This window comes from Natator depressus, chromosome 3 (genome assembly GCF_965152275.1).
Source record: "Natator depressus isolate rNatDep1 chromosome 3, rNatDep2.hap1, whole genome shotgun sequence".
Classification (NCBI taxonomy): Eukaryota; Metazoa; Chordata; order Testudines; family Cheloniidae; genus Natator; species Natator depressus.
This window is the reverse complement of record NC_134236.1, coordinates 121,410,628-121,432,417: the sequence shown is the minus strand read 5'-3', so window position 1 is coordinate 121,432,417 and position 21,790 is coordinate 121,410,628. Positions and strand designations below refer to the sequence as shown.

The 21,790-nt window shown below is 41.0% G+C and overlaps 1 protein-coding gene across 3 annotated transcripts in view; it reads left to right on the top strand.

The window, feature by feature from the left end:
- The first annotated feature begins 790 nt into the window (after positions 1 to 790).
- LOC141985029 (solute carrier family 22 member 2-like) overlaps positions 791 to 21,790 on the top strand; it is a 42,263-nt gene continuing 21,263 nt past the window's right edge. For all 3 annotated transcript variants that reach the window (XM_074948714.1, XM_074948716.1, XM_074948715.1), the window contains exons 1-10: positions 791 to 1,265; positions 8,250 to 8,353; positions 10,565 to 10,719; positions 12,289 to 12,457; positions 15,847 to 15,961; positions 16,523 to 16,629; positions 16,807 to 17,021; positions 18,024 to 18,132; positions 19,643 to 19,755; positions 21,617 to 21,716. In XM_074948714.1, coding sequence (XP_074804815.1) covers positions 849 to 1,265; positions 8,250 to 8,353; positions 10,565 to 10,719; positions 12,289 to 12,457; positions 15,847 to 15,961; positions 16,523 to 16,629; positions 16,807 to 17,021; positions 18,024 to 18,132; positions 19,643 to 19,755; positions 21,617 to 21,716 — 1,604 coding nt within the window. In that variant the 5' untranslated portion in view covers positions 791 to 848. The remainder of the gene's footprint in view (positions 1,266 to 8,249; positions 8,354 to 10,564; positions 10,720 to 12,288; positions 12,458 to 15,846; positions 15,962 to 16,522; positions 16,630 to 16,806; positions 17,022 to 18,023; positions 18,133 to 19,642; positions 19,756 to 21,616; positions 21,717 to 21,790) is intronic.

Sequence of the window (21,790 nt, the reverse complement as noted above, 5' to 3'; positions counted from 1 at the left end):
CAGATAGGCGCCTAGTGGGATTTTCCAAAGCACCTAGGCACCACACTCCCAATGGTTAGGCACCTAGGTGCTTTGGAAAACCCTACTTGATATCTACATGCATCGTTAGCTGGCTAAATACTTTTAAAAATCTGGAAATGTGGTCCATATACACTGCCAGCGCAGCATACAGGGGCTAGAATCTGTTATACTTGAGGGTATAAAATTTCAGGACCCTATGAACAATGAAGAACACAATAAGAAAAGGAATACTTGTGGCACCTTAGAGACTAACCAATTTATTTGAGCATAAGCTTTCGAGAGCTACAGCTCACTTCATCGGATGCATTCTGAATGCTTCTGATGAAGTGAGCTGTAGCTCACGAAAGCTTATGCTCAAATAAATTGGTTAGTCTCTAAGGTGCCACAAGTACTCCTTTTCTTTTTGCATTTACAGACTAACACGGCTGCTACTCTGAAGAATACAATGTGCATTTATAATGCTTATAGACTCAGATAATAGAAAAGTGTTTTACAGAGGAATAATTGTCAAGCCTATATCATATGCTAACAAATCAACAGATGCTATGTAAAACACCAAGTGTAATCTTCCAAGCCATAACACACAAAACAAGCTAACCACCAACAGCAGAGTTTGCATCACATAAGAATCAAAGCTTGATTTGAAACAACGCTTGAGAAATAAAGGTTGCAACGCATGGTTTGTCAATTTACAAGGTAAATTAACTATTTGACTTTTGGTCAAGCATCCTGCAGTTATTTAAACAGCTCTGCTACCAACTAAATACAGAGCAATGCTGTGAAGAGCAGCCCGGTTACTTATTTTAATTGAGTTGCCATATGCAAAAATGCCAACCTTAGATGACATTCTAGAGCATATTGGGGAATTTGACTTGTTCCAGAAGCGAGCCTTCTTTGTCTTATGCCTGTTGTCTGCCTCCTTCACCCCTATTTATGTGGGTGTCGTCTTCCTGGGGTTCAGTCCAGAACACCGCTGTCTCAGTCCTGGAGTTGCTGAGTTGAGCAGCAGATGTGGCTGGAGTCTAGAAGAGGAGCTGAATTACACTGTTCCAGAGCAGGGGAGACATGGGGAGTCTTTCTCTAGTCAGTGCAGGAGATACAATGTGGACTGGAACACAACTGGCCTCAGCTGCATAAACCCCTTAGAAAACTTCACTGGTTACGGCAACAGGAGCAGTATCCCGCTCACCCCTTGTCAAGATGGCTGGGTTTACGATTCTTCAGGATCATCCATCGTGACTAAGGTAAGACTAACAAACAAGCAGCAACAGCCCATGGTTACCCAGCTATTTGCAAACTGAAAAAATCCCAGATAATTTTTTGAAGGAGGAAACACTTATGCCAGCTAATAGTCTCATCTCAGCGCGTGCATAGATGGAGTATAACTCCCAGAAACAATGGTAACACTAGACCTGGTTGAAGGGTATAAACAGTGATCTGTGAATATATTTGTGGGGGAAAATGGTAAGTACACTGTGCTATTATTTGCAGAGTCATATTACTAGTTTTTCAGGAGTAGTCAGAAGACTGGAAGTTTATTCATAAAATGTCCACAAATCCTGAAAGTTTCATTAATTTCCATACAAATGATTATGCACATTTCATCATTTGCTATTCTCTTGTTTAAATGTTTTCGTCATCTGTGCATGGGTCAGCTCTACAGATAGCATGAAAAGTTAGCAGCATTTAAAGCAAATACAAGTTAGTGAACTACTTTTCATGCTAAAATAGATGAAAACAAAAATCTGTGTCTGACTACATTTCAGAACAAAAATGGGTTTTTAATAAACAGGGGGAAAGAGTGATATTTACCCCCAATATTTACTCAGAAAACTGCAAAGCTAATTTTTTGCACCAATTTTCACCCATTTTTTCAACACTGATAAGTTCCAAGGACATTTTAAACAAAATAAAAGCTTTACACATGACGTAGGTGACTGATCTTGCACATGAATAATAAATAATGTCAAAGACACAGTGAAGACAAAATTGGAAATTTTTTACATTGGAAAATATTTACATATACCAAATACAGTAATAGATAATAGGGATAAGTTAAAAAAGAGCTGCAAACAGAGAAAAAGGCTACATTTGTCACATAACTAATTTGCAATAGATAATTCAACTGGCTCTAGTTAACATAGATACCTCCCCTGCTCCATTCTTCAAGATGAGAATACAACCTGCAAGTGATCATCTGTCTTGAGCAGTTTCCAAAGTGAGCAAGTTGTAAGGGGGAAGGCGCCATGAAGACCTTTTAAGGTGAATTCCCCTCACAATTCCTCAGTTTCCCCCAGCTGTAAGACGGAGGATAAATACTTTATCTCCTATGTAAAGCACTTTGAGATCTACTGATGAAAAATGCTACATAAGAGCCTGATATTGTCACTATTAATGTAGACAAATACGTTGAAGCAATATGCTGAGAGTTGAATTTGTGCTGTGAACTCCAGAAAGCCAATCAGACATCAAGTACTATAAAGAAGGAGACTAAGAATAATCCACACACTATCATAATGCCAGTATACACAGTGAGATAAAAGCTTGATCTGCATCGATGCTGCATTCCCTTTAGGCAATCTTTCCTTGAAAGAGGCAAAGATCCAGAGAAATGATTGGGAGCATGTTGGGAGGGTGTATGTCACAGGGTGAGAGGCTAAAGAGATTACAATGATTTAATTTGGAAGGGAGATGAGAAAAAGCAGATGTGATGGATACTATAGAGCAGTGGGGAATGGTAAGAAGTCTTGGTGCATGCTTTATCCCTTCTCTTAAATGAGAATGTGAGAAAATACTGTTGAATTAAACACCAACACACATAAATAAAAGGACGTGAGTTAAACATTGGGTAAAGTGGAATCTGTGGAACTCATGGCTGTAGGATGTTATTGAGGCAAAGAGCATAAGAATTTAAGAAAACGTTACACATGGGCAAGAACAATATCTGCTCTTACATTAGCTAGGATAAAATTATATGGACGAAGTGTTCTAAGGATGGGGAGCAGAAAATAAGGACATCCTCCACCTAATACCTGGTCCTTTTCCTGTTTTGCCATTGACTTCAATGAGAGTAAAACTGTGCCTGAAATACAGTATTAAACATTCAAGGTTTTCACTTTCCTTTGAAGCTTCTGGCATTGGCCAAGGCTAGAGACAGCCCCTCAACCTGGAGAGATCATTGATGAGAGACCAGCCTGAGCCACAATTTAAAAGCTCTGTCTACAAACAACTATTTTTAGAGCATGAGCATGACCCCCACTAGCCCAAGTCTGTTGACCCGGTCTGGGAGGCTGTGGGCTGTGTAGACATACCCTACGTTTCTGTTGCTCAGTGAGTCGCAGCAAAGTTACAGAGTACATGCTTGCCGTGAGTAAAAGTGAAGTAGACTCTGCCGCTGGGCTTTGTGCCCATACTAATTAAGAGTCTGAGAGCAGGTTGCTCAGCTTCACTCTGGCAGGGCCCATTGTATCACACCTAAAGACTCTATTAAGCAACAAATATGAACCCACAGCCAGTAGCCGATGGATGCTCCCACAGCCATTACTGTCTTCACAGCTGCCGGGTTAAAGCTCAGTTCAGGAGCTCAGAGTTTGAAAATATCTTTACCTGCTGCTGAAAACTGCAGTGGACAAGCCTCCTAGCGTCCAGCAGCAGTGCAAACCCCCATGGTGCTGCCTAGCCCTATAAGCCAATCAGGGTGATACCACAGAACAGCCAGAAAATGTAATGTACTCCTAAATCAAAGCCATAAATGCTTAACTCCAAGGCAGAACTGATGGACACTTCCTCCATACAGAGTCACTACATATAGATGAGAATGAAGCCGAGTAACACCTCTGCAGCATCACACCGTTTCAGTTGCTAGATAATCTGCAGTGAGCAAACCACCAAGTCTACAGGTTTGCCAAGATAAACTGATAGAGATTCAGACATTTTTCCAAATTTATCCAAAATTACAGGCAGATTAATTTTCTTAAGATTCCCTCCTCTTTCCCCCTACACTCTCACCCTGAGAAGTAATTATGCTATTCAGAGAAATAATAGAAATCATAGAAATTTAGGGCTGGAAGGGACCTTGAGAAGTCATCAAGTCCAGCCCACTGTGCTAAGGCAGGACCAAGTGAACCTAGACCACTCCTGACAGATGTTTGTCTAATCTGTTCTTAAAAACCTTCAATGATGGGAATTCCACAATCTCCTTTGGAAGCTTATTGTAGATCTTAACTACACTTATAGTTAGGAAGTTTTTCCTAATATCTAACCTAAATCTCCCTCGCTGCAGATTAAGTGCATTAACTTCCTGTCCTACCTTCAGTGGACACAGAACAATTGAGACAGTCTTCTTTATAGCCGCCAGTAACAAATTTGAAGACTTGTGTCCTTCCGCCTCAGTTTTCTTTTCTCAAGACTAAACATGACCAATTTTTTTAACCTTTTCCTCATAGGTCAGGTTTTCTAAACCTTTTATCATTTTTGTAGCTCTCCTCTGGACTCTCTCCAATTTATCCACATCTTTCCTAAAGTGTGACACCCAGAACTGGACACAGTACTCCAGCTGAGGCCTCACCAGTGCCAAGTAGAGCAGGACAATTACCTCTGATGTCTAACATGAAACACTCCTCTTAATACACCCCCGAAACATATTAGCCTTTTTCACAACTGCATCACATTGTTGACTCATATTCAATTTGTGATCCACTATAACCCACAGCTCCTTTTCTGCAGTATTACCACCTAGCCAGTTATTCCCTATTTTGTTGTTGTGCACTTGAGTTTTCCTTCTTAAGTGAAGTACACTGCATTTTCTTTATTGAATTTCATCTTTTTGATTTCTGACCAATTCTATAATTTGTCAAGGCTGTTTTGAATTCTAATTCTGTCCTCCAAATTACTTGCTACTTCTCCCAACTTGATGTCATCTGCAAATGTAATAAGTGCACTCTTCCATTATCTAATCATTAATGAAAATATTGAATAGTACTGGATCCAGGACTGACCCCCCTATGCTGGACCCCACTAGATACACCTTCCCAGTTTGACAGCAAACCATTGACAACTACTCTTTAAATATGGTCTTTCAACCAGTTGTGCACTGACCTTACAATAATTCCATTGAGGCCACATTTCCCTAGTTTGCTGATGAGAATGTCATATGGGGTTGCCAAAAGCCTTACTAAAATCAAGATACATCACATCTACTGCTTCCCCCCATCCATTAAGCTAGTAACTCTGTCAAGGAAAGAAATTAGGTTGGTTTGACATGATTTGTTCTGAACAAACCCATTTTGACTATTCCTTATAACTCTATTATCCTCTCAGCGCTTACAAATTGATGGTTTAATAATTTGTTCTGGTATCTTTCCAGGTACCGAAATTCGGATGACTGATCTATTATTCCCCAGGTCCTCTTTGTTCCCCTTTTTGAAGATAGATACAACATTTGTCCTTCTCCAGTCCTCTGGGACCTCACCCATCCTCCTGGAGTTCTCAAAGATCATTGCTAACAGTTCCAAGATTGCTTCAAAAAAAAAAAAAAAAAAGAAGGAGGATTTGTGGCACCTTAGAGACTAACAAATTTATTTGAGCGTAAGCTTTCGTGAGCTACAGCTCACTTCATCAAATGCATTCAGTGGAAAATACACAGCTGCTACTCTGAAACCTGAAGATTGCTTCAGCTAGTTCTGGAAGTACCCTTGGATGAATTTCCATCAGGCCCTGCTGACTTGAATATATCTAACTTATCTAAATACTCTTCAACCTGTTCTTTCCCTGTTTTGGCTTGCATTCCTTCCCCACATAATGAATATTAATTGTGCTGAGTATCTGGTCATCATTAGCCTTTTTTAGTAAAGACTGAAGCAAAATAGGCAGTAAACACCTCAGCTTTCTTGATGTCATCAGTTGTTAGCTCTCCTTTCCCACTAAGCAAAGCATCTACACTTTCCTGTGCCTTTCTCTTACTCATAATGTATTTAAAGAACCTCTTTCTTATTGCCTTTTATCTCCCTTGTTAGGTGTAATTCATTTTTTGCTTTAGCCTTTTCTGACTTTGTCTCAACACACTTGTGCTGTTCTTTTGTACTTCTCCTTAGAAATTCATCCATGTTTCCACTTTTTGTAAGATTCCTTTTTGATTTTCAGGTCACTAAAAAGTTCCTGCTGGAGCCATATTAACCTCTTACTATTATTCCAATCTTTCCTTTCCATCAGGATAGCAAGTGTGCCTTTGATATTGTCTCCTTGAGAAACTGCCAGCTCTCCTGAATGACTTTATCCCTTAGATTTTCTTTCCATGGGATCTGACCTACCAGTTCTCTGAGTTTGTTAGACTCTGCTGCTCTCACTCCTTCCTTTCTTAGAATCCTGAAGTCTATAATTTCACAGTCACCTACCACCTTCAGGTTTCCACCAATTGCTCCCAGGTAGTCAGAATCAAATCTAAAATGGCTGTCCCACTGGTTACCTCCTCAGCTTTCTGAAACAGAAAGTTGCCCCCAGTACATTTAAAGAACTTATTAGAAATTTTGCATTTTGCTATATTACTTTTCCAACAGATATCTGCGTAGTTAAAGTCCCCCATTACTACCAGATCTTCTGGTTTGGATATTTCTGTTTGTTCTAGAAATGCCGCATCCACCTCCTTTTCCTGATATGGTGGTCTGTAGTAGACCCCTACCATGACATCACCCCTATTTTTTCTCTTTTTATCCCTACCCAGAGATTTTCAACTGGTATGGCTCTCACCTCCTTCTGGGCCTCAGAACAAGTGTATATATTCTTGATGTATAATGCAACACCTCCTCCCTTTTTTCCTGCCAGAACTTCTGGAACAAGCTATATCACTCTACAAGACCAATATTCCAGTCACAAGGTTTATCCCACGAAGCCTCTGTGATGTCAGTTGTCATAATTTAATTTATGTACTAATATTTCCAGTTCATCCTATGTATTCCCCATGTTCCTTGCATTTGTGTATAGATATCGAAGATGTCGAGCAGATTTTCCCCATTGATTTCTTTCTTGTTGCTCTTCTGACCCTTGTGAAGTTTCCTTCCCCACTCTGAACTCTAGGGTACAGATGTGGGTACCTGCATTAAAGACCCCCTAAGCTTATTCTTATGAGCTTAGGTTAAACGCTGCCACCACCAAAGTGTTACACAAAGAACAGGGGAAGTGCCCACTTGGAAACATCTCCCCCGCCAAAAATATCCCCCCAAGCACTACACCCCCTTTCCTGGGGAAGGCTTGATAAAAATCCTCATCAATTTGCATAGGTGAACACAGACCCAAACGCTTGGATCTTAAGAACAATGAAAAAGCAATCAGGTTCTTAAAAGAGAATTTTAATTAAAGAAAAAGTAAAAGAATCACCACATAGATAATCCCTCTAGGCAAAACCTTAAAAAGACACAAACTTTCCATTCAGCACAACCTATTTTATCAGCCATTTAAACAAAACAGAATCTAACGCATATCTAACTAGATTGCTTACTGACTTTTTACAGGAGTTCTGACCTGCATTCCTGCTCTGGTCCCAGCAAAAGCATCACACAGACAGACAGAACCCTTTGTCCCCCTCTCCCCCCAGCTTTGAAAGTATCTTGTCTCCTCATTGGTCATTTTGGTCAGGTGCCAGCGAGGTTGTCTTAGCTTCTTAACCCTTTACAGGTGAAAGGGTTTTTCCTCTGGCCAGGAGGGATTTAAAGGTGTTTACCCTTCCCTTTATATTTATGACAACCCTATACTAACTTTGTCCTCCCAAACCGCTAGCCCTCTGTTAAGGTCACTTTTTTTATGCTTACCTGTAGACCTTTGTCACCTACCCCCTTTGAACCCTAGTTTAAAGCTCTCCTCACCAGGTTGGCGACACAGTGTGAGGTGGAGTCCATCTCTCCCCATCACACCTCCTTCCTGGAACAGCCTCCCAAGGGCGCAGGGTGCCAAGCCCTCCGGTCTGTGCAGCCATGCATTCATCTCCAGTATGCACGTGTCCCTGCCTGGGCCCGCACCCTTAACAAGGGCAGTTATTTTTTGGAAATTCATACAAATTGGACAAAATGTATTTCAGCTATGATGGTTAAAAGAATTGGGTCATTTCATTTCTGGACAATTTTCCTAATTTCGTGTGCGTGTGTGCGGTAGGTTCATCATATCTCAAAATGTCTGGGCCATGTCTAATGTTAGGGAGTGTCTGTCCTCCCTATTCTAATGCTGATGTGCCTCTGCAGTTTAACCTGGTGTGTGAGGACTCCTGGAAGCTGGATCTCTTTCAGTCTTGTGTGAACATTGGATTTTTTATTGGCTCCCTAAGCATCGGCTACATAGCAGACAGGTACGTGTGGGATGAAACATTCACTTTGGGCATTTAACATTCATATTTTTAAACAGTTATGATTGAAGGGGAAAACGAACTCACTGAAAAACTAATTCAAAAGATCACTCAGTCCCTTAGAATGGAGTCATTTTTGGCAGCTAAAATATTTTATTTCCTAAAATATATGGTTCTGATCAGTGGATCTATATAAATGTCATTTCCCAGAAGCCAGGAGTGGAAGAGAGGGTGGATCACTGCAACTGCCATTTAGAAGCTTCAGTTAATGCAAAATAAGACTTCTTAGAGGTGTTAGTTCAAAGGAGTATATTAGACCTATTCATAGACTCAGCTGGTTTCTGGGCAAAATCCAAGGTGCTCATTTTGATCTATAAAGTTTTATGTGTTTTGTACCAAGTTTTGTGTGTTTTGTACCATGTGTTTTGTGGTTACCATAAAGACCACCTCTCCTCTTATGCAATGTTTGAGATCAGCTATAGTACTCCTCACTTGCCCCTGCAGTTCAGATCTGGAACACTGAAGGCCCCTAGGGCATTCTTGGGAGATGGACCTTGAGTCTGGAATTTCCTGTTGGTCTTGCAAAGCCCTGTTGGCTGACCCTTAGGACATAGTTCAAAATGACCTGCTCACGCAGGATTTGATGGAAGGGGGCATCTGAGTGACTTGAGCTGCTGATGTTATTGAGGGGAAAAGAAATTTACTTTGGCTGTCATTTGTCACTCTGCTGTTTTTGTTAGTGTACATTTATTGGATTGGGATGCGGAGTTTTGACTGACAGTGCATTTTTATAAATCAAATAACTAAATAAAGAGTTCTCCATTAAACCAAACCAAAATGTCTTTCCAGCATTGTAAAAAGCCTGTTTCTTTTGGAAATATTTGCTTTTGAATATCAGTGGAGCCATTAGGATACCAATGGAGAGACAGCTGCAGGCCCAATATGAAATTTCTGAGCACTATATCTGGGGAAGGATGATCAGAATGAGGCAAAAATTAGTGTCACTGAATAGGTCAATGGAGAAACTACTGTAGCATAGAAGAACTATTACCAATCAATGTAGCGTAAGCCACCAAAGGATGTTTCCAGAGCCCATTAGCCCGGTCAGTAAGTGTTTATGGTAAGAAAATGTGCAAACACATGGGTGAAAACAGTCTGGAAGAACTCACCAAGATCATTGTAAAGGGAAAATCTTGGTGGAGGGGAACCACAAAGCAATTCCTGCCTTCATTAAAAGCAGCGGGGAAATCATGTGGGTAAAAGGAGATATAAGGACAGAGACTCTAGCTGTCGCCTCTCCACAGGCAAAAAAAGAGGGCCGAAACTGGCCAGAATTTGCCAGGTGGGGAATCCCCAGCAGGCACAGAGCTGGAATAGATGGCTCCTTTGTGAAACTTCCCCTGCTGCAGCTCTCAGTGTAGAGGGCAAGTGGTGGGCGAGGGGAAGCATGGACGGAGCATTCTGTGCTCTGGCTATGCCCAATTGACAACAGGACCGTTGAAGGCCATGGCCAGCCAGCGTAAACTAGAACAGCCCCCGCCCCGGCAGACAAACCAGCCCCAGGATTAGGTTGTAACAACTGGCTGCCTGGCATTTGCTCACCCAGCTGAGGCCAGCGGAGTTAAACAATGATTGCAGCACATATTTTCCTCCTTTTAAAATCTCCAATTCAGGATTGTACCCCAGAAAAGAGCATCACTTCTGCAAAATTCTTGCTTCCTCTGTGCAACCCAGGGAACTATAGCTGCTGTCTGCTATGTGTCACACAACTTGGACTTTGAGAATATCTAAAAAGGCACAAAAGTGGCTTGGCTTTCTCCCCTCTCGATTATTATGCACATATATGGGCACTGGAGAGGGTACCCTAGAAAATGAGTGGGATTTTAACCACAATGGTTGTGGGTGCTACAGAAACAGGCCAGACAAGCATTTCTCAGTATTCTTTCCCTAGCAAAATGAATGGATGATTCTATCAGCAATTTTCTCTTTAGATGAGGACTCCAGGTGTTACAGTACAACATTAAACCGTATGTACCTGAGAAGCTGCTCTGAACAAAACTTGGAAGAAGAAAACAACAGCTCTTTCAATAGAATGAATTCAAAAAGTATTGCTTTGCAACCAGCATGACTCAGCCACGTGAAAGTTTGCTCTTCAGTTGTATTTTGCATGATGTAATGCATATAACGATCACAGATACATTTGTTTCTCCGCAGGTTTGGTCGTAAATTATGCCTTTTAATTACAATCCTTGTCAATTCCATTTCTGGAGTTCTCATGGCCTTTGCACCAAGCTACATGTGGATGCTGATCTATCGTTTCATACAAGGACTGGTCAGCAAGGGAGGCTGGTTAACAGGCTACGTACTGAGTAAGACGGATTGCAATTACCACTTCTGGGAATAAAGCCCCGGGTGTAGAAGTAGGGCTGCACAGATTTGTTCTAATACAGCTGAATGAAAGGAATTAACAACTCACTGGGTAATACATTGAAAAATTAAGCTCATTTTATTCATTGAAAAACAGCAGTTCTATGCTCAAAACCAAGATTTATGTCAAAAATCACATTTTCTTTTCAGAGGTCACAATAGCAGGGTTTTCAGATCTAAAAACCTGGCATTCTTCCTTAAGCCTTTGAGAAGCCTACGCATATTGGAATAAGACAGTTTTGGAAAATACTGTGCCTTCCCACATTAACAAGCATATGTTCAAATAAATACCCATATAGGGACATGGATTAATTGCAAATGCTGTCAAAGGCAGGTTACATTTTAAGGGTGTGCCTACAGCTGGAAGCAAGCCCAGGAAGACCCAGGGCTAGTCACCTCAGTATGGACTGAAGGGGCTGGGTGGGCTTCTATTTAGGTGCCTTGCCTGCGTCACTGGCCATGTCATAACGTCCACACTGCTATTTTTAGCACACTAGCTCAAGCACAACTGTCTACCCAGGCTAGGAGACCCGCTCCCAGCTGCAGCATACACATAGCTGTACAGGCCGAGTGGGGCTGGCCTCAAAAGGTAGTGAGTAATGTAGTGTCCAAATTGAATTCTTTGTTCACCAGACTTTTTGGGGTTCCATGACTTGAGACCGTATAAAAAACCGAATTTCCAGACAAGGTAAGGTTACTACGTGACACTATTGTGCTTCCTCTTTACATTTAGAAAACCAAAGCACTTAAATGCTTTGTCCATATAACATGTTAATGGGTGAAATCCTGGCCCTACTGAAGTCAACGGCAAAACCCCCCTTCACTTCAGTGAGGATGGGATTTCACCTGTTATGCACATCAAGTACAAAGAAACGCAGATTTCGTCAACACCCAACACCCTTAACTCTGACACACAATAAATACTCTTCTTTCATCTGTAATCTCAAAATGAGAACATAGCGCCAAGCCCTTTCTGAAAAAAAGAAACCTAAAAATTAAATATGCACACAGTAATGATACTGAACAGCTTCTAATACAAGTCCACATAACCATACATCGACGTCTATTAAACTACATACACAACATTCTCAAGAAACATCAATTACAAGCTGTCTACCTCCTCCCCTGGCCCCCCTCACCCCTAAATCTACTGCCATTTTCCACTTAGCGGTATTCATTTAAAAAGGTAAATATTTAGATACCAAAATCACGGTTAGAAATTGACTGTGGTTTAGTAACATTCAAATTTTTCAAAGAGTCTATGTAACAGAAGTTCATGAAACATGACCAATTTGTAGAATTTGATTTTTAAATAGTTATTATACATTATTGAAGAGAACTCAGTTTAAAGTGCTGTTAAGGCTTCTAGATAGGCCAGAAATTTTACAAGGTCATAAATTCTAGAATCTATTAAATTTTAAATGGTTTTAAATTAGGGGATCTAGGTTCTCCAATCTCTAAATTGATTTATCACTGATTATTTTCTACCTTGATTTGTGTTATCTTTTTAGTCACAGAATTTGTTGGCTTAAGCTATAGAAGGACAGTAGGAATTGTTTACCAAGTAGCCTTTTCTGTCGGACTCCTCATACTCTCTGCTATTGCTTATATGATTCCTCACTGGAGATGGCTGCAGCTCACTGTTACTCTGCCAAACTTCTTCTTCTTGCTCTATTACTGGTAAGCACATTTATATTTCACCCAAGAGCAAAAATACAAAATGGAGATTTTAGTTTACAGTTTAAGCTCCTTTTGACAACCTTAGTTTATTGTTAGGGCTAGTCAAAAAGGTTTCAGCTGTAACATTTTACCATTGAAAAATGGGTTTTCACCAGGATTCAAATTTTTCACAGGAAAGGATCAATTTCTACAGAACTTTCCATTAGAAAAATCTAAATGAAACCTTCTTTTTCATGTCAGGTCGACATTAACTTGTGTGTCTACCAAAGCCACTGTGTTGACTCATGGTATTTGTAGTTTCAGGTGTCTCATTCCCTGGTTCTCCCATGGGCCATTCTTCTCCAACTGGACTACATCTCCCATGATGCATGGCAGTCTTTCTCTGCAGCTGAGCCATTGCAGTATATCATGGGAGTCCCATAAGAATCAATCACAGGAAAAGACCACCTTGCATCATAACAGATGTAGTTCAACCAGGGTGCATGGCCTATAGGAGATAATGAGGGCAAGAAGAACCCAGAACAACTCACATAAGGCATCACAGTGGCTAAGGCAGACACATACACACTAATGTCAACCTGAGCCAAAACAAAATGTTTCAACTTTTTTGAATTGAAATTGTTTGGAACCTGTTCTTCAAAAAGTTTTGATATTTTGACTTTTCTTCCTGATTCAGGATGAAAAGAAATGTTGAGATATTGGAGGTTCCCAGGGGATGGAAATTCCATTTTTCTATTAGATCTACTTCTCACCTGATCAGACAGCTAACCTGAAATTTTAGAATATTCCGCACAAAAAATCTACCATATCATGAATGCAGTGTTATGGTCAATCTAGCACTCAATGTTGTTAATGAGTAAAGAGGTTGTTACCTAACAATGTAAAACACTCTATTCCATTCTATCATCCATAGCAAGGGTGCTGCATCTCCAGCACCTTCTCCGTACATTCAGCCTCAGAATGGCAATAATAAAACATTAGCTACTAGGTCACTATTCTAGGCTTATTTAGAGATGGGGGCCGGGATTCAAATCCAGGTCTGAATTTTGCATGTCATCCCACTCCTTCCAAACTTGGTTTTTTTTTAATCTGGAGGCCTCCGTTTGATCCATTAGAGAGCTATGGGCCAGCTGCAAAATTCAATAGCACATTTGGGCGTGAACTCCCCACCACCCACTGTTACCCGATGCACAGAGTTCCAGGGTGTTTCTCTAGACCCATCTCTAGCTGTGATGTTTAACATTTGAAACATGGGTGTCTTTAAGCAGTGGGAAAGGTGAGGAAGGGGATTTGTAACTTTTCAAAAGTTACTCATTTAGTTTAAGAGCATATTTACTAGTACTATTCAATATTTTCATTAATGACTTGGATAATGGAGTGGAGAGTATACTTATAAAATTGGCAGATGACATCAAGCTGGGAGGGGTTGCTATCATTTTGAAGGACAGGATTAGAATTCAAGACAACCTTAATAAATTGGAGCATTTGTCTGAAATCAACAAGATGAAATTCAGTAAAGACAAGTGCAAAGTACTCCACTTAGGAAGGGAAAGTCAAGTGCACAAATGCAAAATGGGGAATCACTGGCTATGCAGTAGTAGTACTGAAAAGGATCTGTGGGTTATAGTGGATCACAAATTGAATATATGTCAATGTGATGCAGATGAGAAAAAGGCAAATACAATTTTGGGGAGTTACTAACTGGAGTGTCATATATAAGACATAAGAGGTAGTTGTCCCACTTTATTCAGCACTGGTGAGGCCTCAGCTGGAGTACTGTGTCCAGTTTGGGGCCAAACTTTAGGGAAGATGTGGATAAACTGGAGAGAGTCCAGAGTAGAGCTACAAAAATGAGAAAAAGGTTTAGAAAATCTGAACTATGAGAAAAGATAAAAAAACTGGTCATGTTTAGTCTTGAGAAAAGAAGACTGACAGGGAAAGGGAGTGGAACCTGATAGCATCCTTCAAACCTAATCATAGAAATGTAGGGCTGGAAGGGATCCCTAGAGTTCATCAAGTCCAGCCCCTTGTGCTGGGGTAGGATCAAGTAAACCTAGACCATCCCTGACTTGTGTTTGTCCAACCAGTTCTTAAACAAATATGTTAGAAGGAGGACGGTGACCAGCTGTTGTCCATGTCCACTAAAGGTAGGGCAAGAAGTAATAGGTTTAATCTGCAGCAAGGGAGATTTAGGTCAGATATTAGGAAAAGCTTCCTAACTATAATGGTAGTTAAGCACTGGAAGAGGCTTCCAAGGGAGGTTGTTGAATCCTCATCACTGGAGGCTTTTATGAACAGGTTAGACATAGACCTGTCTAGGACGGTGTAGGTACACTTGGTCCTGCCTCAGTTCAGGGTTTCATTAGATGACCTGCCGAGGTCCTTTCCAGCCCAACATTTTTATGATTCTGTTGGTTTAAAATGGCAGACAATAATAAATAAAATAAATAAATAAATAGAACAAATCTGCAAACATTTTGTTGACTATTTCATCAGAATTTCAGCAAAAAAGTTTCATCACAATTTCACAATTTAGAAAAATGGCAACACCTTCTCGTATTTCTGGACAGCATTTTCTTACATTATTTCAAAATATAGCAAATGATTTTTTTCTAAAAGCCAGACGATGTCATCATAAACAGGAGACTCAAGTAAGAATAGAAAGTTTATTTTACCTCCATATTTGGCCTTCGTCTGACCACTGATGGAATGTGTGTCTAGTTCTGACGTCCACAATTCAGGAAGAATGTTGATAAATTGGAGAGGGTTCAGAGAAGAGCCACAAGAATGATTAAAGATTTAGAAAACTTGCCTTATATTGACTGAGCTTCTTGAGTCTGTTTAACTTAGCCTTCTCTTTGTTAAGGGGTGACTTGATCACAGTTTATAAGTACCTACATGGGGAACAAATATTTAACAATGGGCTCTTCAATCTACACAGATCCAATGGCTGGAAGTTAAAACTAGACAAATTCAGACTGGAAAAGAGATGCAATTTTTTTTAACAGTGAGATAATTAATCACTGGAACAATTTACCAAGGGTTGTGGGGTATTCTCCATCACTAGCAATTTTTAAATCAAGATTGAACATTTTTATAAAAGATGTGCTCTAGGAATTATTTTGGGGGAGTTCTCTGGCCTATGTTTTACAAGAGGACAGAGTAGATGATCACAGTGGCCCCTTGTGACCTTGGAAACGATGAAATGATGAACCTGAGAGTAGCTAAGCATCCTCAACCCCCTTCCCCCCACGGCTTCAGCTGGAGTTATGGGTGTCCTGTACCCCTTAATGTCCTATCAACAGAAACTCAATTTAGTTTGAATAAACAGTGTTACAGTGACATATATTTTGTTTCCACGTACCTGTGCCTGGTTGCTTGTGTTGCAGGTGTCTGCCAGAGTCACCCAGGTGGCTGATAGCTCAACAGAGAAATGACAAAGCCATGAAAATTATTAACCGTATTGCCAAGGGAAATGGGAAAAAGGTGCCTCCCTCTTTACAGGTGATCATGTATTTTTTTCCTGGGTGTGTAATTACAAGCAAACAATGCTATATATTTAGGATTGCTCTGAATCCAGACCAGGGAGCAAAATGACAAGCCAAAGTGCTGCAACTCTGCAAAGAGGAGTTGAGTGGTTGTCTTTTTGTGAAAGCCTCGGATATTAAAACAACATACTCACATGAATGGAGACTCCTATAACTATTCCAATAGCCAAAATGAGTTCTTCCTCTTATAAAGTATCAAGCAGCATTCAACCAACCAGATCACATCTGACTGAACATTCCAAAGTATCTTATTTATTTATCGTTTTTAAAAATAAATGTTACTTCATTTAATGAGGTGGCTTTGGTACAGACAGACAGCTGGGGGAAAGGGTGGGCTGTTTAAGTGTTCACAATTCCCCTCGGTTTTTGGTTACTTTGCAGACAGACTCTTAATTGGTAAATGAAAAATTCCAGAAACAATGATGTTTATGTTGATTCAATGAAAATAAACAAGGCCAAACTCCACAGACTCTCACCCCCTAACCTCTTTCTTAATGTCCCTCTGGTTCTTTCCTAGAGTCTCAACCCTGAAGAGGAAGATGGGGAAAAGCTGAGCCCTTCATTTCTAGACCTGGTCAGAACACCTCAGATAAGGAAACATACACTCATTTTGATGTACACTTGGTAAGGGAGGGTAACGCAGTTTTCATTTCAAAGCATTAGACCACCCCCAACCCCTCCCACACATAGTTACTTTGGCTGTTTTCCCCATATGGCCCTTGACTGGCAATGCATCTTAATTCTTTGAATAATCTATCCCTTTGCAAACTTGGCTTCAGTTGCACTCTGCTCTCTGCCTAGGTTCACAAGCTCTGTTCTGTACCAGGGGCTCATCATGCACATGGGGATTGCTGGTGGGAACATTTATCTGGATTTCTTCTATTCTGCACTGGTAGAATTCCCAGCTGCCCTCATACTCATACTCACAGTTGATCGCATTGGCCGTCGCTATCCCTGGGCTGCAGCAAATCTGGTGGCAGGGGCTGCTTGCCTTCTTACAGCTTTCATCCCAGACAGTGAGTTACTCAAGTTTTTGTTAGTCTGTGTCACTGTTACCCCTGAGAGAGAGAGTGTGTGTGTGTTCGTTCTTGTTCTGGAGAACTGAAAAGACCACTTTTGCTATTATAGTCCACATCAGTGTTGCAATTCAGTGGAAACAAATTATAGGTATTTTCCTCACAAACATCGGTGAAGATAAAAATTACCAATCATTTTTCCCCTCTCTAATTGCTTTTTAATAACGCAACTGTTGAAAAACGGGGCACATAATGGGCTAAATTTCCCAAATGGCATCAACTCAGCCTGTAAGTTTGCACATGCAAGTTCACAAGCACACTGTTTTGGGCAGCCATGTCTTTGCACACCCCAAAGTTTGGATCTGCACACACACAAAGAACTTGTACAGACCTAATCTGATGGACAAGCCCAGTGAGAGACACCAGGCTCTTACAAGATTTAATATACTCTTTTATATGTATAGTCTCAGGTCTACTAGTCACTTAAGACATAATACATCCTCCCTGAAGTTTTACATACAGCCCAAAAACTGAGCTCAGCTGACAGAACAAACTCATTTTAAAACAGTGATCGGACACTTCATGGTTTATACGAGGAGGGGATGTAGGCTAATCAATTACATTTGTGGCGAGAGCTAGGACATCCTGAGTTCTAATCCTAGGTCCGTGTGTGTGACCCTTGGAGAAGTGACTATCTTTGCTGCCTTCATTTTACAAATAGGGAAAGTAAGAGATCACTACTTACCCTACCTCCCAGGAGTGTTGTGGGGGTCAGTTACTTTATGATTGTACAGCACACTGACAAATCTAAAATGCTTAAAATGCTCTGAAGTACTAGTATTGTAAACTGATATGGGGTGAAAGGAGAACCCATTCATAGCTGCCCCTGTGGGGTTCCTGTGCTGTATGGTTTTCACTAAATGCAATCTTTCATACTCTTTTATGACACTATCAGAAAAAAAACAACCACCACTGTAATGCTAACATGTGACTTCCTTCCAGATATCTATTGGCTAAAAATTACTACAGCTTGCTTGGGCAGAATGGGAATTACCATGTGCTATGAAATGGTTTGCCTAGTAAATGCAGAACTGTACCCAACATTTCTCAGGTGGGTGCACCGTCTTCTATGAATCCAGCATACAAGGTGATGGCTAAGAGTGCAAAGTGTCTCTCTTTACTGATTCAAGAGTATCACAGAAACATGTTAGAGCCACAGACTGCACAGTAGAAAAAATAGAATAGTGTGTCTATCAAATGACAGAAGTTTTATTCAAAATTAAACAGTACAGCGGGCCACCTTAACCTATCCAAATACATTGCATGGCCCAATGGAGCAGAGCTCCATGTAGAACATTCACTGCAAAAGTTGTTTCAAATACCACAAAACACAGGATTGGATTTGAGAATAATCACTCTATAGATGGATATTTAGCATCTAGGCCAGGGACGTGAAACACTTTTGGCACTGGCTGATTTTAAGACTGATTCAGGACTGTAGCTGTGGTGATGCCGAAAGGCTGCACCCAGAAGATGGCGAAAAAGGAGCCAATGAAGAATGAAAAAGCTGCAGCATCAGAGATCTAGTGGAAGCAAGCCAGGAGAGAATGATTGGGGCCTGAGGATTGCCAATGGAGGCTGGCTGGAGGCTATTGCTACAGGAGGGGAAGCTGCTGGCCATGTAGTGCCCAAACAAAGTGATTTTGCATTTACAAAATACACCAAAAAAATTTTTTTTCAAACAATGTGAACAGCAGCCCGATAACCAGCAACTAGCACGCCATGGTGCCATAAGACACCCAGGTTCTGTTCTCTGCCCTTGCCTCCTCCTCCCTCAGTTCACACTACTTGGAGGACAGTGCCACAGACTAAAGGTGGCAGGTTTCTGAAGTGTATGTCACAAATCATTTCAATGCCTCCTCTGGCCTCATCGTTTTCCCCTCCCCTCCAAAAAAACCTGATTAAATGAAGGTATTATACAAGGAAGAACAGAAAACCTACAGGACATTTGTCCATCTCTTAGAGTGTTTTTTGTAGTGCTTTATCCAGTCTAGATTTATGTCTTCAAAACCATGGGGCTTCCATTGCACCACCTAAGGAGCACTTGCATTTCCTAGTACATCTCACTGGAAGATTTGCCTGACGTTTCACCCTTTTTTTTTTTATTAACTGCATCCTATTACTCTTGGTTATTATTAGCCCAATCAGAGGTGAACTTTTTAAAGTTCCTTTTTATTATTTTATTTCCTCACCAATCTTTGCAACTCTTCCCAATTTATATCATCTGTGAATTTCATTAACAAGATATTTATCCCCTCTGCCCAGATCATTAATGAAGATGTTAAATAAGATCAGGTCTCAGACCAATGCCTAGTGCACAAACCAATTCCTAAGTTCTTCTGGACAACCCACTAGTGCCTACTATGTTCTCATTATATCCCGGTGGGGACATTACCATTGCAATAGGCAACAGATTAGGCACATCCCTCCTGGTATTGTTAACAGGAATGGCTTGCCTACTCTTCTGTATGCATTGCTAAAAATGCTTAAGTGAATAGCTGCAGAATGCTTTTTAAACAAATTAATAATGGGGGAACATTTCATGTACATATATTTTCTAGGAACCTGGGAGTACTTGTCTGCTCTTCCATGTGTGATATTGGTGGGATCATAACTCCATTCATTGTCTACAGACTGGCAGAGATCTGGCATGAGCTGCCACTTGTCGTTTTTGGTAAGAGTTCTGTATTGTAGAGTGACTGTATTTACTATATGCAGTGTTGCTGGAGCCGTGTTCGTCCCAGCATATTAAAGAGACAAGGTGGGTGAGATAATCTCTTTTATTGGACCAACTTCAGTTTGTGAGAAAGACAAGCTTTCAAGCTTACACAGAGCTCTTCTTCAGGTCTGGAAAAAGCACTCAGAGTTACAGCTGCACAATCTGTTCAACCTTTTATATAGCAGTGACACCAAGTTAGTTTCCCAGACCTGAAGAAGAGCTCTGTGTAAGTGCAAAAGTTTCTCTCTCACCCACAGAAGTTGTCCAATAAACAATATTACCTCACCTACCTTGTTTCTGTATTTACTATATCCTAAGTAAATTATTCCCATGGTTAGTTGCCCTCAACATAAAAAAAATTGTATCTTATTTCTAGCTGAATTTGTCTAGCTTCAGCTTCCATCCATTGGATCATGGAATGCTTTTGACCGATAAAGAGCACACTACCATCAGAAATCTCTTCCCCATGTAGGTACTTAGAGACCATGAACCAGTGAGTCGCCTCTTAACCTTTTCCATTAGGCTAAAAGGAGCTGAATTTATTCAGTGTATCTCAGCAGGACAGATTTTTCCAGACCTCAAATCACTCTCGTAGCACTTTTTAGAACCCGCTCCAATTTATCAACATCCTTTTTAAAGCATGGACAGAAGGGGACACTTCCCCAAGTGATTTATGCAAGGTAGAAAGTCTGTGGCAGAGCAGAGAATTGAATCTTGGTCTCCTAAGTCAGCATCCTAACCATTCGACCATGCTTCCTTACCTCTTGGCCTACTGGGCTGTCCATGAATACTGGCCAGTTGCTTCCATGAGTCCTTAGGTGAGGGAAACAGCCAATTCACCACAGCCTACTCCCCACAGCAGCCAGTGATGATTCTCCAAAGGACTCCAAGCCCTAGATAGGGCTAAGGAAAGCACTATAGTTCCCTAGCACCCAAGCAACAATGTTGGAGGTGTATCCAGCTCATGGAACATTTAACAGGCAGCGTGTGCAGCAGCAGACGAGACTCTGCAACACTTCATGGAAAGTGGGTGGTCTGAAGGATTTAGGATGGGTGGTTGTGGGAGGGAAGAAACATATTGCCTAGGCAAAGGGATGGAGTCAGAGTGAGGTCTCCTCATTCGCTAATTGTGTAAGAGAACTTTCCTAGTAGACAATATTGTGCACTAGGAGATATAGTGTATTTTTCCCTATTGTTCTCATGACAGAAAGATTCACTAAATGCTCTGGCTTAGAAATGCCCTGAATCACTTAATTTTCTTTCACTGTGGGCTCAGTGTTGGAGTTTTGTTTGAGATGATTGCAATATGTTAGATACACCAGCTAAATTAGGCTAGGCCTTCACCACTGGCACATGGTCCCGAAGGGGTCAGACTCCAGTGGAGGACTGATGTAGCAGAGTGCCACCCCTTCCCTTTCCAAGTTCACCTCCTCTGCCAACAAGTGGGGAAGAGGCAGCTGGTGGCACAGGAGCATCCCCTCACCAGAGGGATTCTCAGCTGGCCTGCTGGAGCCAGAATCTGGCTCCTTTGTTCCCTCTGAGGGGTGCAGGGGCTAAGCCACAGCTGAGATAGTGGCCCAGCCTCTCTTTTCTCATCTCAGAAGGGCCTTGGTAACAAGAGCAGTGCCTACTGAAAAAATGGAACTTGGATAAAAACCAGAAGCCATTTGCTTTTCTTTAAAGCCTTCTTACTCATTCAGCAGAGGCAGCTTTGACTCAAATTCATAATCATTGCTGCAAATGAATATTAAACCATGTAATGCTCACTTTGTATTTTGTATCAAATTTAATCCTTTTGCATGATCTTTGTTCCAAGCTGTGGTTGGTTTAATCGACGGTGGACTAGTGCTGCTCCTACCTGAGACCAAAGGGAAAACTTTGCCTGAAACCATAGAAGATGCTGAAAACATGCACAGGTACAGTACCATCCAGCCTGAGAGAAATGTGTATCAAACCTTCTTAACAAAATCTGCCTCAGAACAACATTTCA